Raw genomic sequence first — 17,755 nt, forward strand, 5'->3', positions numbered from 1 at the left:
GTAGGATTTGCTTGGGCAAAAGGTTATACAGAAACCTTAGGAAAAAGTGTAAACATTTCTTCATTTTCCCAGCACCCCTTACAGACACATAATTTTCTATTACAACAAGCTAAGCTCCTCAATCTGTCATTGGATAAGGCACCTATATTAAATCAGAATCTGTGTTCCCAAAGAGCTTCTGAGAATCTGAAAACGGAAAGCTACTGCTGTATAGAAGTGCACACAATAACCTCTTAAGTGTCTCTTTTGAACACGGCATTCAAATTGCCTCAAATGTACAAAAGCGTTCTTCCCCCTCTCCCTTATTTCGAATAGATATACAGGGAATACCTTCACAGCTAGGGAACAACAGCACCACATTACAACAACATTATGTAGGCAATATCATTATCTGGTTTAACAATATTGGCACCTGTGATATCAATACTAAGAAGAAAGCTCTACATCTCCATGCAGTGGAACCCTTAACAATGATCATTGATTTCAGTGTATAACTGTTCAGGCCTTACATTGTTGCAGAATATTGCTTTGTTTCATTTGTAATACAGATCACTAGTTCTAAAGACTAAAAGTCACATCAGGTTTTACATAGGTTTACCTAGAGACAACATTTCACACAAATGTTTGAGGTGGGGCTCCAACTGGGCAGCTCCTCAACGGGAGTTGTTTCTACAGGAAGCTGCAATGCGTTGATCCTTACAGACCAAAAACTACCACATTTCCCTCAGCAAATTCTCCACCAAGGTAGAAGGCAACTCATCAGGATTTTTGCAGGTGCAGAAATATCAGTCTTACATATTTTTTTTCCTCCTTGTACACTCTTCCTTGTGTCATTTTAACTGTTGCATAAATATAAACCAAATACCATTAAGACAATAGTATAACCTTTGAAAGCAATGAACAGGAAAGTAGCGGAAGAAAAAAATCTGAAATTATGCTGCATATCTTTTCAAAGAATTATACTGCCATCTTAGAATACAGTATACTAATTATATGTTTTGTGAAAGCCGGCTTTATCTCTTCCAAGGTTATGCAAGGAAACAGTGAAAAAAAATGTTAATGCAGGGCTTCTAATAAAGTAGTAAAAATATGGCCACTTACTAGCAAGGAATCCAAGGCCATAAGCAACATTTTGGTGATCTGTAAGTGCTCATATAGCAGCATCCTTTAGTGCTCGCACCTGAAGATCAATGTTGTTTAATAATACAGGCAAAAAATTATTAATCAAGGCTTTCTGGTTATTCTTCTGAGAGCAGAGGTTGAAAAGAAATTTTTTTTTTCCAAGCTGAGAAAATGTTGCTTTATTACATACTGGAGAAAAACAAATTACATTGCATTTAATAATTGGACATTCAGTTTATTATAAAGGAAATAACAGTTTCGTATGTGGGTCCCACAATCTTATACAAAAAAACCAATAAGAATATATAGCAGGTCATTACTCTCTAAAGAGTTAATATAGATTACTTCTGACAAATTCGCAATTGCGTTCTGCATAAGGCAACACCAAGCTGTTAATTTAATCTTCCACAGTTGGGGAAAAAGTGAGACATATTTTAAAAGAATGTATCAATATTCCATCATAACGATTTTCTTATGCCCTCCTATCTCTATTTTAATTAGCTTATTTTTCAATCGTAGTAGTAACTATGTGTTGAAATCAAACTGTACAGTCAAGAAGTATCCGGAGCATATAAATCAGTAAGAAGTAAACATTGCTGTTTGCAACATCACAGGGATTATTGATAATAATTAGATAAATTGAACTTGTAATATATCTATTATTCAGTGTCCTATAAAGTGCATATGAGAGCAGACTGTTTCCCTAGATAGTTTTAAAAATATCTCTTTCCTTTTCCACTCAGGAAAATAAAGCCATATAAAAAGCTTAGTCTATTAAATTATGTCCATGGATACAGCTACATGTTGTCTTTAAAAGGCTAAAAGGCCATTGATGATCCCAGACTTTAAGAAAATTCTCATAATGGCTGAAATATAACATTCCCAAGAGCAAATAGTGTAATAAACGTATATAAATCCATAGACACATATAGCTCCTGACAAAAGTGACTGCATCAATGAGGATCTATATCCTGAACAACACTTTATCTATTTTGCTAGCTATTTAGGTTAAAAAGCATTTAGTCCCATTAAACATGTTAGGTATTTCCATAAGAACCAAGAAGATGGACAAAGGAACATAAATAAGTTGTTCATAGACATGCATGGATTTTCATTTCACCAGTCAAATAAGGCAAAATAACAACATCTCCCTTTACTGTCAATTGTGTAAAATGAAGTATATTTATTTAGAGATCTTTTGCTAAACTGAGGCGTACCTTCTCTTGACTGTCACTTCCTTACATGAATAAATATATAAACAAAGTTAAATAGTCAACTCTGTTAGATCTGATAGAGGTTCCTCAGAAATTTAGAGGAAAAAATAAGACCAGATTCACAAAACTGCCAGAAGAGGATGAAAAGTTGTTTTACCTTTTCTTTATCCATAGCTTAATGGTAAGAGCATTCAATTCCTTTTTCTTCCTCTGAACGTTTGAACCCCAGCTCTTACTTCTCAAGGGGATATACTACCCAAAAGGTCAGAAATACATTGGGGAAACAGGGAGAGCAAATGTTCTTAATCTCTCCTGTTTACTCTATTCTACCTGTATAAATAATTCCATATTCTTTAAGGTTGGGAATGGAACTTGGGTGCCTCATGTCTCCAGAGAGCACCAGACTAGAGTCATTCTCACTTTCTTATTCAGTGACTATTTAAGTACTTTATCTGAAAGGGAGTGGGGGAAGAGTTCAAAAGGAAGGGGATAGGAGATTCTCTGGTCAGAATATCCTGCATAAGAAATTAACTGATTTTAGACAATGAAAAAGCATAGTTCAAGTGTTTATCTGAACCAGACAGAAAAAGAATTCCAGCATACATTTCCCACAACTGCTATAAAACTCCTTACCCTACATAAACCCATTCTTTATCTGAAGATAATACAATTTCATAAATCATAGGTTAAAACTAAGTCATTTTAAAGCAAAGAATACATTTATTGAGGAAAGTAATCCAAGACCTATGGTAAATGAAAATTAGATAAAATCCAAAATAAACTATCCAAGAATCATTGAATCAGACTAGCCTGATACCTGTAGCCTCTGTAGCCTATAACATAAAGTATGTGGGAGAATAACAATATGTGTAAGCTATCAGACATGTGGTAAAACATCTGACAGCATACCGAAGGGAATTAGCCAGTGGGAGCACATGAAAGCGGGTGCAAGAATTGTGCAGTGGGTAGGGAACTGACTAAAAAGCAGTTGGCCATGGACAGAACTGAGAAGGGAATAATCAAGCTGTGATCAATTACTAATAGAGTTAGTCTAGTCATGGTACAGATGCTGTTTAATATATTCATTACATTTCATGTAGGCACAAAACAAGGGCTAACTGATAACATTTGCTAGTGAGGCACAGTGTGAAGAAGACCAGAACATGACACAGAAGGAACAGGAGGAACGTGACTGGGGACAGCAGTAAAGAAGCAAGCTGATACACTTGAGAAGTAAAAGTAATTTCCACTCTAAACTGCAAGCTCATCAACAGGAAGCAAAGCAAAGCAGAGGGATCTGGCTGGGTTAATTGTTACCAATAATGTGATGTGGCTATCAAATGGCAATTCTCAGATGTATGAGACGAGTTCCCCAGAGCATTGCAGAAGGCAGAAGATCTTATCTGAAACCCTGTATATGGATTTGGTCATCATTCCATTTTTTCTAAAGAAAGATGAATTCAGACATGAGCTGCTACAGAAAAGGACCCTGTTTCAGTACAGTACCAGCCATATGAAATTAGACAAAAAGGGCTTATCTTGTTTAATTTAGTGAAATGAACCGAGATGCAATAGGATTGCTCTACATAAATACATGGAGTGGTTGGGGGTAAACATAAGAGAGGGAGAAAAGCTATTTAAAATAAATCAACAATGTTGAGCTAAGAAAAATATTTCTAGATGGGCCATAAATACATTTAGGTTGGAAATTAGAAGTTTCTAATAATCAGAGCCAGAAGATTCTGTAACAGCTTTCCAATAGGAGCAGCAAGGGCAATAAACCAAACTAGTTTTAAGATGAAGCATGTTTTAGAAATAAAAATGTTGTATATAAACATCTGCTTCAACTAATGCTTGCCAAAACACAGACAAGTATCCAATAAAACCTTGCCTAGTATTCTTGCCAAATTGCCCAGTGAATTGCAGGCAAGCTTAGATTTTCAGGATCTACGACTCTGAGATGACTCCTCCACGACAACTGCTTTAGAAGCAGGGGACTTTAGAAGTGCTGAGAGCCTTGTTCTGAGAGTATTTTCTGCTTTTCAAAATACACAGGCAACCCAGTAGTTCAGGAAGTTCAAAGCTGCATTTTTAGATTGTTCTTTGTGGCGAGAGCGTACATTGAGCCACAGGAAATTTCTGGGTCACAGAAAAAAAAAGAATTTTCTAACTATCATTTAGGCTGAGAATGAATGATTGTTTTAAGCATTCAGACTACTTGGGAAAAAGTTGTCCTGTTCTAAATTAGTAAGCAGATCCTGATTTCATGAGAACAAGATTCTTCCACCTGTCTCCTACTTCAAATGTGATAGAAAGGGCTGAAGCAATTTAGATTTGGAAGCTACAGATAACCCTTAAGCAGAGAAAGCGAAATATTTGGCTAACCTTTTTACTTAAGATAGAAATGACATTTGCAGGCAGTAAAAAATACAGACACTGAGCAAACTTTTATACTCTTCTAAGGCAAATCCATTACAGAGGTGGCTGTGCTCCCAAGGGACAACAGAGACAAAGTTCCTGTAGAATCGGATCTGAATACATTAATAGTATCTGAGACCCTCTCAAAGAAAACAACAGAATGCAGTTACACAGTAAGTAGGTCTTTATTGCCATTAGGCACTGATCCGATTTAGATTTGTTCTTATCTGAGAACAGCTAGTTTTCTAGAGTACTGCAATGGGTGCGTTTGTCAGCCAGAGAGTCGACATCCATATCAGCATAAATCTGCAACAGATACCATACTATTTAGGCACGGTCCTACGATGTGTTACTGAAGAGTTGCATTGCCTGAGGAACAGCTCCGAGAGAAAGAGAGAGGTATTGCCAAGAAGCATATCCAACTTAATGGTATGCACACCAAATTGCACACCTTGTCCTCCAAAGTATAACAAATGTTAGATGCCGAGGCAGGAACTGAACTGTGTTCCTAACCTATTTCCAAATGGGCTATGCACATCATCATGAAAATAGTGTCCAAATGAAACTTCTCTGCTGCAGCACATGAGGAAAGTATCCTTCTTTTGATTGCAAGTGGCACTATTCTCATCAAGATATATCTTTGCCTACTCATATCGTCATTTTAGATAGTAGCTTTCTATCCATTTTAATTCAGCATTATTTACACAGATATAGCACTATGTTCACATGACATTAGAAGACCATGGCACTAAAACTGTGCTGTCTGAAATCACAGCAACTTTATTCTTGTTTATTTTCCTCACAGTGACTCTTTCTTACCTAACAAGAAACTGATTTTCATACAATTTCTAGAAATCTAATTATCTTACTTATCTTTCAGATTTCTCAAATTTAATCAAAATTGTCCAGCTGGTGAAAAGACTATTAAGAAGAAAACACATTCATTTGTTTGCTTAAGAAAACAAGCTAAAAATTTCTTACAGTGTTCATTTCACATATAACATTGCTATCCTGAACATGTTAAAGATGAGCTGGAGGAACAAAACACAGATGAAGAGATGGTGAGAAAGATGAACATAGATGGGAGAGATAATATGAAATTTCAGTTTAGAAAGAGCATAATGACGAGACAAATTGAGTAAAAGAAAAATATCTTTCTAAGGACATATTGTCCTTGAGTCTTCAAATAGCCCAAACCAGCATTTGTAAAACTAAGGGGGAAAGAATACCATATTGGAATCAGTATACAGAGACAAAAGGTATTTCACTGTTCATTTTTCTCTTCATGCTCAGAAAACGGAGAGTAATAATCAATAGTCCATTGCAAATGTCACTTCAAGAGAAGATCACAATTGTACTTTTGTATAAATTCTTACATTTAATTCAGCTCTGTGAAAGGAACAGTAATTGAAAAAAGTCAGGGGAAAAAGTAAGACTCCTCACAGTAAAATTTTGTCACTATACTATACAGAATTCCTAATAAAAGGCAGAACTCTAGGCATGCGCAAAAACAAAATTTGATCCCCACATTTAAATTCTAAATGAAATAAAATATAAAGACCTAACTCCAGAGAGTATTCTAAGTATCACACTTTAGCAATAAGCAACAAATAGGAAACACATTATAGGAGTAATAATTAAAGACACAATGTAGGAGAATAATTAATCTAAGATTAGCAGTTCTAATGTACCAATTACCCACCCATTAAAAAAAATAACATATTTCAGGGAAAAAAATGTTCTGACATAAGAGAGTCTGATCAGCATTTTACTATAATAGTTAGTTTATCTTGGTTTGCTTTAATGCTGGGGCATCCATCTAAAAGTACCAGTGAAAATAGTCATAAAAGCTAGTTCACAAAATTGAGAGAAATGAGATGTATATATCATACTATAATAAAACACAAAGCCCAAGAATTATTCCCTGTTCAGGGACTATTTTATTAAGTGTGCAATCTATGACAGCATCTTTGTAGAAAATAACCTCAAGTGAGCTTAATATGATTTCAAATTTGAAATCTGAACAGGTATAAAATCTTCATCAAGACTTTTTGATGTTTGAATCTACCATATGGTGTAGAAGATTTTAATATATGCTTAAAAAAATATTTCCATGTGTGAAACGCTGATTTTTTATAAAACAGCCCAGCGTGCATTTGTCTTGCATCAGTTAACCTAATTAGTGTGGAAGAATAACTATATGATAAGAAGAGTTATTAATGCAATAGTAAAGATGGCAGTGGCATTCAAATATTCTCTCTTACTATGAATTAACATCTTTCTATACAAAACAATAATTTTATTAGGTGATTTATTAGCTTTTCATAGAGCTACTTCATCGGTGTCTGATGATGAGATTACGATGCCAAAGGATAAGAATAACTTCATGACCGTACAGTAAATTAAGGATGTTATTTATAGTGAACAGAAATATAGTATTAAAAAAGCGTAATCTTATATATTTTCTGTGATTGCAATTAACTCTGTGCCAAGTGGCATTACAAGACCAAAGCACAATTTATATTCTATTAAAAGGAGGGGTAGATGAAACCCTCAATGGAGAGGGGAATTTCAGGGGATTGCATAGCTTAATCTACGTCGCAAGATGGTGCATGTACTGTATCAGTGAGTAATCGGATAAGGGTGGCAGGAGGGAAAATTGTCCCCCCTACCCTTAACTCTTTCCCCCTGTAAGTCTTCATCCGAAAATGTCCAAAGCAAGTTTCGGTGATATGTGGTCTTGGGCTTTTGGCCTTGGGCTGACCAGCAGCACTGTGACCAATGAACATCACGTAAAGTGGAGAAAGTCCTCATAAAACTATTTGACACTGGAAAAGCTTGCAAGATGAAGTCCTAAACATCTTTTGAATCTGGCCTATTTCTCATCTACTGCTGTTTTGCATTCTCATTCCAGGACTTCAAACAAATCTGAATTTCCTCTTTTCTCCATTCCAGTTACAGAAAACAATATTGTGGTGTAACACTCAGAAAAATAAAAAATCAGGGTTGTGTATATCAAAGGCAGAAAAAACATTACATATCATACAAAGGGAGACTTGTCCTTTTTCAAAACCTTGGGAGGAGGAAGAAATAGGCTAAACATTTTGATTAAAGTCAGCTATCTGGACTGAAAAGCAATCACATCTTTTGAACTTCTCCCATTAAAATGGGCATGCCAAGAAAAAAATTCTTACTGCGTACTTAGCATATCATCAGCATCGATAGTGCCCATTTTAACAGCTGTTGCAGTGATGATTGTGCATGTGAAAGGAACTTGAAGGAGAATGCTGACTTCACCAAAGGATTCATTCCTGTGGAGCTGGCCCACGGGAACCTTTTTGATTCTTCTAACCTGATTGAGAAACAGAGATTTCGTGGTTTAGCATAGCATGATAGCAGTGCAAAATTACTACATTCTACAACAAAAATTCTATATATTCTATATGCATTCTATATACATATAGAGACATAATATATAGTAACATAATAATAACAACATTATATATACACGTACACACATGCATGCACAGAAAAGCTATATATACTCTGGAAATTAAAGTCATTTTACTTTGGGTGATTGCACATACTGAAATGTTGCTATTCTATGAGAAAATGGGTCATGAGCTTTTGTTTTAGTGCCTGAGAAAGTTCAAACACTAATTTACTTCCAAATTTCAAGTATAAGTACAAGTAATCTATTTTCTTATTATTTTTCCTGGAAATTTAATTTGATATGCTCAAAAAAGAGCACCAGCCTTGCATTACATCTTGATAGTTCTGGTTTTAATCCAGATTTATACATTTTCTTATTTAACTTTAAGTACTACTTCTCTAGATGATAAGTCCAATGAAAATTATTAAAGTAAGAGAACTAATAACTGTGAGAAAAGATTGTGTAATCTGGCCTTCTGAAAACTGTGGGATATTGCTACAGTTTTTTGAGGGAGAATAAACAAATCTAACTTTATTTACAGTGGCTAGCAGTATTTGGATGCACCACATTGAACGTGGTGTCTAATATAATGAACTCAGATGACAGAATTCAGCTTATTAATAACATATCTCCTTCCTCAGTACATATAAGATAATAATGCGGTGTGACTTTTCAAAATGTTCTTATTTTTTTTAACAGAGTGGAGTATTGCAGGCCTTTATCCTCATCTCAATTCACAGATAATTTCCTCCATGCTCTGTCCCAAACATAAATTGTTAGGATGGGAACAGAAAAGCAAGAAACGTTTATAAGGAAAAGGGTACCTGCAACTGTGCAGAAAACAGGGTGGCATCTGAGAAATATTCTGTCACTTTATGGGCAGAGTGCCTTTCTTATTCTTCAATTAATGTTCTCAGATCTGACCGAGGCAGTGCATAGAGCATTGTAAAACTTAAAGGCCACATCTAAATTGCAGAGCAGAAGTATCTTACAGGCCTTATAGGCTTGAAACCGAATTTATCAACTGTCAACTTTGCTTAGCAACTAGTGCATCCTAAAAGCTGGCTCTGGGTAATCCATACTGATTGACCTAGTAGGAAGAAGGGAAAGCAGGAAAAAGCTCATGTATGACCTATACTTCCAAATGCCCTCAGATACACGTATACCCAGAATATGTAGGAACCCTTACGTTGCCTCAAAGACCAAATACCGTAGACCAGACCTTATACCATTTGCTTTGTAACAATGTCTCATGGCTAGCACTAAAGACATAGGAAGCCCTGGGGTCCTTCCTAGAAAGGGAAAGACTGCAAGGACAGTAAGATGTTTAAAACAATTAGAATTGCATTCCTTCAAAATAATTTAAAGTGAATTTTATTTCTGATTTTTTTTTTAAATCACTATTATTTTGCTCCAAAACAGAGCTACTTTTTCGTAGAAACGTTGACATTTGGTTGGCTGCAATGATGGCCTCTAAAAACATGTCATCACTCTTCAGAAGCAACCTGCTCCTCCTGCCCACCCCCATCGCTCGTGGATGGGTGTTTCCAGAGGAGCTGACACGTTGGAAGACTCCAGCAGTAACAGACTGCCTCCTGCTCAGATGAGCTCTTAAATTACACTCTCTCCATGGCAGTTTGCATGTCCGTGGGGAGATCCTCTAAGCTGGCCTAGCCACGGTGAAGTAAATAATATTCAGCTGCTCTGCCTGGCTTGCCCTCCTACCTCCACGCTGTGTCCAGCTACATAACTGTGCACCTCTTTTAGAGAAACGTCTTTTTTCTGTTATGTAGGTGGAATTCCTTCTGTTATCATTGTCGCTGCTGTCTTTTCTGGCCTTATTTGTTTTATGAGAAGCGCTGTGGGTGCCAAAACAGCACTCTGGCTTTTCATATGGACCATATTTCTCTTGTAAATAGCGCAACAGTAATAAATATGAGGCTTAAAATTTCAAATACTGGAGACAGAAACCAGCAAAACCTGAATAAGAGGATAATGAACCTTCCTATATCAAGCCTACAACTTCTACTTGACCCATAGCACATCTTTTAAAAAACACATACAGTCTTGTTATAAAGTTCTTAAATAGGATGAAATTAACCAGATCTCTGAATAAATTGCTCCAAAATTTAATTGTTGTTGTCATTGAAAAATCAAGCTTTTTGTCCCCATTTTTGCAGTTTCGACTTTCAGTCTTCGAATCTAGTCTGCTCTGAATAATGCTTTCTCTGACAGAACAAGTAATTATCTACAGTCATAAAAGTCTTCCCTGTGCAGGTATTTAGCTGATCAAGTGACTTAAATTTTTTGAATAAACTCATTAGTTCAGAATTCCTTGCTCTGAGTGTAAGGCATACAGGTCAAAGCTGTGTGCATATGCTGATTGTGCAAACAGGTCACTTCCGGGTGACAAGACTTTGGAGAGGGGAGACAGAATCCTTATAATCTGTTGCCGGATGATAATCTTTTGAAACTGCTGATTCCCACACTGGACACAGTGGGGCTCATGTATGCCTTTTATAACAATAAAGTATTTTAGCCATTTTTATATATATTCTTTTGTTCCTTCATCCAAAGATTAGATTAGGACACCTCGAAATCATGCCAGGAGCACTTATTTAACTGGTTAACTATGATTCTCAGATCCTTTCCACAGTTGTTACTTTCCAGAATACATTCTCCATTTCACGTACACAAAGCTACGCCCTTTGCAGTAGACATATCATCTTTCTTTTGGGGTTTATAAAATATATAAACTTACCTCAACTCACAATGCATACTGATTCATATTCCTGATTTATCCCCTGTATTGTCAATTACTCTTTCAATCTATGTCACCTCAGAATTTTAGCAAGGATATATATATTTTTCTTCTTAGATAGAGAATATATCCCTGAGTAAACTCACCTGGAAATTCCTGACCAGAATAGTAAAAAAACCCAAGTGAAAGGCTGATTTTTTCAAAATGTTATTGAACTTACCCTTTTCCCCAGTGGTAGCTCCACAAATGCTTTGACGTCTCTGCAAATGTTACAGAAGCCAGAACTAATAAATCCTACGAAAGCACTTATTTCACCTACTTTTACTAGTTCTGCAAGAAGAAAAGCAACACACACAAAAAGGACGTTGTAAAAGGTTCTCTTAAATCAAAAATTATAAAAGAAGACTTATAATGCATTTCAAAAATAAATTTGATAAATAAACTTAAGCCAAATCATTCATTCATTATTAAGCCCCATTCAGCTATACTGTCAACTGCTGGGAAGCTCCAGGGTATCTATGGGAATCCATTCAAGTTTCACTAATTTTAGGTTGAGATCTTAACTTTACTAACAATAATATAGAGATTTGCTACCACAGTAGAACTACAGCAACGACCCGTAAAAATATCAATCAACTACTGTGAAATTATTATTTATTTCAGTCTGAGCCATTGCTAAGTAAAGGGAACTGATAATCTCAAAGAACTAGTACAATTTTCCAATAGTATTGAGTATTTTTCTCTTGAAGTCAGATCATTTTAAGAATACAAAATTCCTGAATTCTAGAGTTTACTAATTTCTTTCTTAGCTTCATACTAAGCTTCAACTTCACACTTAGCTTCAACTGCTAATGTCTACAACGGCATGAGGAAAGCATTAACGTCACTCTAATTTCACAGACATGCAACATTAAGTCAAACGGCCAGATCCTCAAATTGGCATGAACTTGCTTAATTCATCTGAATTTAATTTAAACTTGTGACAGTAAAAGACCTAGTCCAAACACCTATAAGACATTTGAAACTCCCCTTTTATAAACATTGCTTTATTTTTTCCTTTGGAGATGAAATAGCTTAGACATTCTGTTTTCGTCCATCCCACCTTTATATCCTTGGAAAAAGAACCTTTTTACAATTCTGCTGGAAATCCTTGCAACTCTTTATTTATTTATTTACTTCCTTATTTTACAATTCAAACAATGCTACCTGTGCTACAATGGTACTACTAATGAAGCTGGTTGAGAAGCTATACAAACAGATGTTCAGGAGAGAGAAATACTCGGAACACATTATGTCATTCCAGACTTTCTAATTCAGACACTGAACTTGTGAAACTAGGCAATACTTCAGTGAAGCTGTGCTAACCTACACCAGCTGCTCCCCTAAATTTCACTAAACAGTCATATTTCCCCATAGCTGGAAGAAATAAAACTAACAAAATTAGACATAGGAGTCTGAAATTAATAGCCGGTGTAATTTTATTGTTCAGCGAGGTAAAACAGCTGTTAAGCCAGTTCAAATAGATAGATAATCCAGTTTTTTTGCTCCTTTTGTAGAGCCGGAGTGGTACGCTCTCTTTCCCTCCCTCCCCTCCCTCCCTCCCTCTCCCTCTTTTTTTCATCCCTCTGCCTCTCCCTCTCTCCTCTCTCTGTCCCTCTCTCAACAAGAATAAAGAAGAAAGTGGTGTCTTAAGTCCACAGTAGTTTCACAGTATACTCAGAGGATTAGACATTTTTGAACAGCACCTTGCCTGAAACATTCTGGAGAAAGTGGGAAAAAAAGGTATTAATTGCTTGAAGCGTTCCACAGCATGGAATTTTCAAAAGCCTTCAGCATCATCCTGATTCTGTACCTCTGAAGTTAGGGAGAGTTTATCGTAGTCTTTAATGGGAGAAGAAACAAAGCAATCCTTAGCAAGTCTGTAAACCCTGCCAATTATCTCCACTGAGAATCCGAAAGACATTCTGGTAACCAATATGGAGAAAAACAATTCATGCTGAACTAAAAGTGTTGATACCAATAAAAAAGAATCATTCTGAGAATCATGTAATCAGTAGAGAAAACTTTCCTTCTAAGCATCAGGGGAACTATCAAGAGAATATAAGCAGTTGAGAATGATATAAAACTTATAGAGATAGTCAGGAAAATATAAATTGTCAGAAAAAAACATGGAAAAGAATGAAGCATAAATGACCCATTTGTGAAATGATGCAATGCAAAAATTAAAGCACAAGTTTGAAATGATGAAGACCTAAAGAAACTACATTAAGCTAACATTTTACAGTTCTTGAATGAAAAAAAAAATAACACTAAAGAGAGAGAGAAAACAACATTTGATATATCAATCATAGAATTCATTAGTTCAGAGGAAGACAATGATTGTTTTGTATTCTCACTGCGGAAATATTCCAGCCAAACAAAAAAGTAGGAATTTCTAAACATGAAAAGTAAGATTCGTCCCACTTAATGTAAGCTTCTAATATTTAGGGTACCTAAAGCTTCTAATACTTAGGGTACCTAGTCTATGTTCATTGTCTAAGCCACACCTATAGTCAATGGACAGAAGTGAGCACTGCTAAAAGGTGATTCCTCTTCACCCATCCATAGCTAGGCAATTAGGAGAGGCTTCATTGATTGCTCTTGGGAGGAACCTTCCACCTTCCCTTAGGACCATAAAGATGATCTAGATGACTATGCTAGTATTGAGAATGTACTTTTACTTGGCTAAAGTTAGGTGAGATTACTCTGACTCCTTTCTAGATTTGTTACTATCAAGAAAGTCCAATCAGTTGTCCCAGGTATGGCATTTGAGAAATCAGACATGAGCCACTCAGAAAGAGAGTCTGTAACAATACTTCTTGGACAGAGCTACAATTTAGAAGCATGATTTAAGTGCATGCAAGTGTTAAGCAGATAATACTATTGGTAAGTCATCGTGCTCCTAGTTTATTTAAGCATTTATGAAGACACTATACTCATAAACTCCCAGTTTAACTTCATACTCTACCTTAGATTTTGCCCAATCTGGAATGGAGCAGAGTTTTAATCTCAGGTGAAGCTTTCTAAAAAAAACCAGTTACTAGTTACCCAAAAAAAAAACTCTTGCAAAAGAAGAAAGAGAAGAACATATTATTTTTCTTAATGTTAGCAGCAACTGTGTGAATAACTGTATATGAATCAATTCAACCTGTTATTAAGGATTCTTCCTTATTATATTTGCATTTAATTCATGATCAGTTAGAAAATAAAATTTTTCCATTTATATGTCTTCATGATTAACTATATATGTCATCATCTGCCCTGGTATTTATTCAAATTATAGTCAAGGAACTGTTATCGACTCTTAAAGGAATTTTGAATGCGAAAACAATGCAAAGGCTCTTCTGTTTTCCTGCATCACAGACCTTCCTATGGCAGTGATTGTTTGAGTTTTTTTTTTCACCCAGCCTAGTAGGTAGCTCTGAAGATGTGGAAAGAATGAGCAGCTTGAAGAAACGTGACCAAGGGATTCATTATTCATAAATGCACTAAGCAAATACCAAGAATTGGATAATATGGGAACAATAGTTCTGTATATTTCTTACGTACCCTATATATTTTAAGATAATCATGGCACACCTCTGAAAAGAATTCACTTCAAAAAGTAAGACAGAATATGCAAGATACAGAATATACAATAGGGCCATGTGGCATAAATGTATTTGCTGGAGTTTTTTTTAGGACACCTCGTATAACACCTTTAGGACACCTTAACTTCCTTACTGTAGAGAAGTATAATCTTTTCAAAACTGTGTGGATAAAAATCTTGATATCACAGTTTCATGAATCATGGATATTTATATAGATATGCATAGACACACATACACAGTCATAAATATCAAAAATATCTTTATTAGCTCCCCAAACCTTTACATAAATGTTCAACTGCTGCATATCCCAGTTTCATTTTAGTCCATGTGGCTATGACTAAGCTTGACTTGTGCCAATGACAAATGTTTCCATAACAACTAACACATTACAAAATGGGGAAATGATAGAGGGACTATTAAAACAAGGCAAAAGTTAACCAGGTCAAGTAGGTTGACAATCTGACCATATGAAAGCCTCATCTGTTTTACATACTTATTAAACTCTGGTTGGCAACTGCTGTCCACCTAGCAGAGACAGTATACAACAAACTTATTCTACATTATTACTGGTATTTAAGTAGCCAGGGCATTTTTTACATTATTTACTAGCCGGACATCAGTTGGTAACAAAAAACCAAGTAAATCATCATTTTTCTCATGTTTCAGAACATTCTGGGCTAACGTAGGTCAGGTGTTAAAATTCAAACAATTGAGTACGTTGACTAATCTTATTAAATCCTTTTAGACTCACCAGCTATTGCTTAAAAATAAAACAAAACAAAATAAAACAAAAGTAATCATTCTAACCTAAATTAAGATGTGCCCTGAAGAAGAAAATGAGAGTTGTGATAACACTTCAACATATGAAGAGGTTCCTGTGCTTACTGCAGCAGACCTTTCAGGCTTTCAGGCTAATATAGTCAAACAATAGGGCTTGCACCAGAACTTGCCCTTGACGCAGCTCTCCAGGATCCCATTGCCCTCTTTCTCCATCTCACATTCATGCCTAGGGAGCAACACAGCATCTTCCAGCAGCGCTGCCTCTGCCTTCTTTTCCCATAAGCAAAGAATAGCAGGAGGCTAGCCTCAATCAAATCAGCTCCAAAATGGATCACAGCACTCATCTAGATCCACAAACTGGGCCTACATTCACTGGTTTAGGTACAGCCATAGGAACCCCGCTATCTGCTCTCAGTCTTTCATGCAGGGCAAGGTCTCATCCATTTTGGGGATGCAGAGACCTCTGAGAAGCTGTGTACACTGGGAAGAAAAGAAGATAACTGGTGAGGCACTAAGAACTTTTCATGAGAATTTGTGAAAGAGCTGAGATGCTTCTGAGGAGTCAGTATTGTCCTTTTGCCTGGATGAGAAGAAAAGGTGGCTATAGGACTGTGTCCTGATTTTGGAAAAGGAGGCACCACGGATATTGCATATTTTATACTCAGATACAGTAAGTGGAAATAATTCTTGAAAAAAGTAAGCCTGGCATTTTCCTTGCGTAGTCTTCCTCCATCCCCTGTCCAAATATCAAGAGCAGGTATCTAATCAAGGACAATTTTGTGGAGAGGAAAATTGGGAAGCTAGACGGTTCAGACTGAATCAAATTAAAGTTGTTGAACAAGAGACTTTCCTCATCATATATTTCACTGCCGCTTTTTGCAAACCGACATAGCAGAGAAGTTTCTGAGGCTAGAAAGCTGAAATCTGTCAGAGAGACATGATGTTTAGAAGGATGCATTTCAGCATACCAGAGAACAGGCTTCAATTTAGCCAAAAAGAACTTCTTAAACAGCAACTGGCATGTGCAAAGTATATTTTGAAACAAAATTCTTTGTAATAACTATTTCTTCTTCATATCAAAGTGAAGAACTGGCCAATTAAACTTCAGATATGTCAGGAGCTTATATGTAAGAAGTGACAGCCTGACTAGTGCAAAACTGTGGACAGGAAGGGTTTTTCTTAAATCTCCCACACTCTATTTCACAATTTTGCCTGTCTCCTTTTCTTTAAAAAGGAAAAGATGACATTGATTAATATTTTAAGATCTTAATATAGTTGAGGAACAAGCTGTGGAAAAAATAAAATTTTCTCATGGTAGGGATGTTTACACGAATGCAGCCACAGTAAAACTTCCTCGTTTATAGATATTAGCATCCTTCCAAAAAACTGACAGCAGATCTCCTTTGAAATGATATGCACGCACACAATAATTCTCTCAGATCTTTAGTGGCAGAAAGCATTTTTAGAAACAGAAGATGTCTCCGGTACTGACTCCAGTATGTGTGTTAGCAGCAGTTGGTATGTCCCCGAATCTTTCATTCTTCCATCTACAGCTGTAGACTTCTCTCCTGTGTACAATGAGCAATATATATGTATTTGCCCAAGAATTTTGAGAGGAAATAGCAAGGTGATTCCAACAGCAAAATGTAACTCATTATTTAATATATAAAATGTGCTTCTGTTTTGAAAGGGGAGGACACTCGCTTCTTTATGCTGAAGTGTTGTGCTGGTACTGTTCTGCTCTTCTGGAAGGGGGAAACGGCTGGAGGCTTTTGGAAAGAGATCAAGGGCAATCTCTAGTTACAGAGAATGACTCAACCAATGACACTTTAAAATAGCTGTTTAACAATTGTTTCATGATTTTCTTTGGGATTTATTTAAGTGGCATAATGAACTCACTCGGTTTTAATAAATGTATAATGAATATAGGATTTCCAATATAGTTCAGCTTGAATTTAATGTATCATTATTTTACCTCCACCAATAATGATACAATATTAAATTAAATTAACACGCTCAGCATATCATCGATTAATTTAGAACACGGGGGAGGCCTCTCCAAGGAAGTTATAAAGAAATCCAAATTTCCTGCCCAGCTCTGTCTATATTCTGCTCTTCTTACAGACATTCCCAGACAATGGCTCATATTTGCTTAAACACAGTTGGGGTTTTTTTTTTGTTTTGTTTTGTTTTTTTCTTTTCTAATAACACACAGTTTAAATCTGTAAATGAATGCTGTGCTCAGCCATTACAGGGATGGTGACCATTGAAATGCCTAATTAGGTGGAAAGTTCTTTTATCCTCCATGTTTCATGATAAAGAAATGCAAAACAGACCCCACTGGTTGTTTTTATTACATCTCAAATAATACCATGTTTTTTCAGCCAATATCATAATG

At 36.0% G+C, this 17,755-nt stretch overlaps 1 protein-coding gene across 1 annotated transcript in view; it reads right to left on the reverse strand.

Annotated features, from left to right (window-relative positions):
- Positions 1-17,755, reverse strand: part of CNBD1 (cyclic nucleotide binding domain containing 1) — a 165,808-nt gene that overhangs the window by 9,233 nt on the left and 138,820 nt on the right. The window contains exon 5 of the mRNA XM_068933843.1: positions 7,956-8,106. Coding sequence (XP_068789944.1) covers positions 7,956-8,106 — 151 coding nt within the window. The remainder of the gene's footprint in view (positions 1-7,955; positions 8,107-17,755) is intronic.

Source organism: Struthio camelus, chromosome 2, assembly GCF_040807025.1.
Source record: "Struthio camelus isolate bStrCam1 chromosome 2, bStrCam1.hap1, whole genome shotgun sequence".
Classification (NCBI taxonomy): Eukaryota; Metazoa; Chordata; class Aves; order Struthioniformes; family Struthionidae; genus Struthio; species Struthio camelus.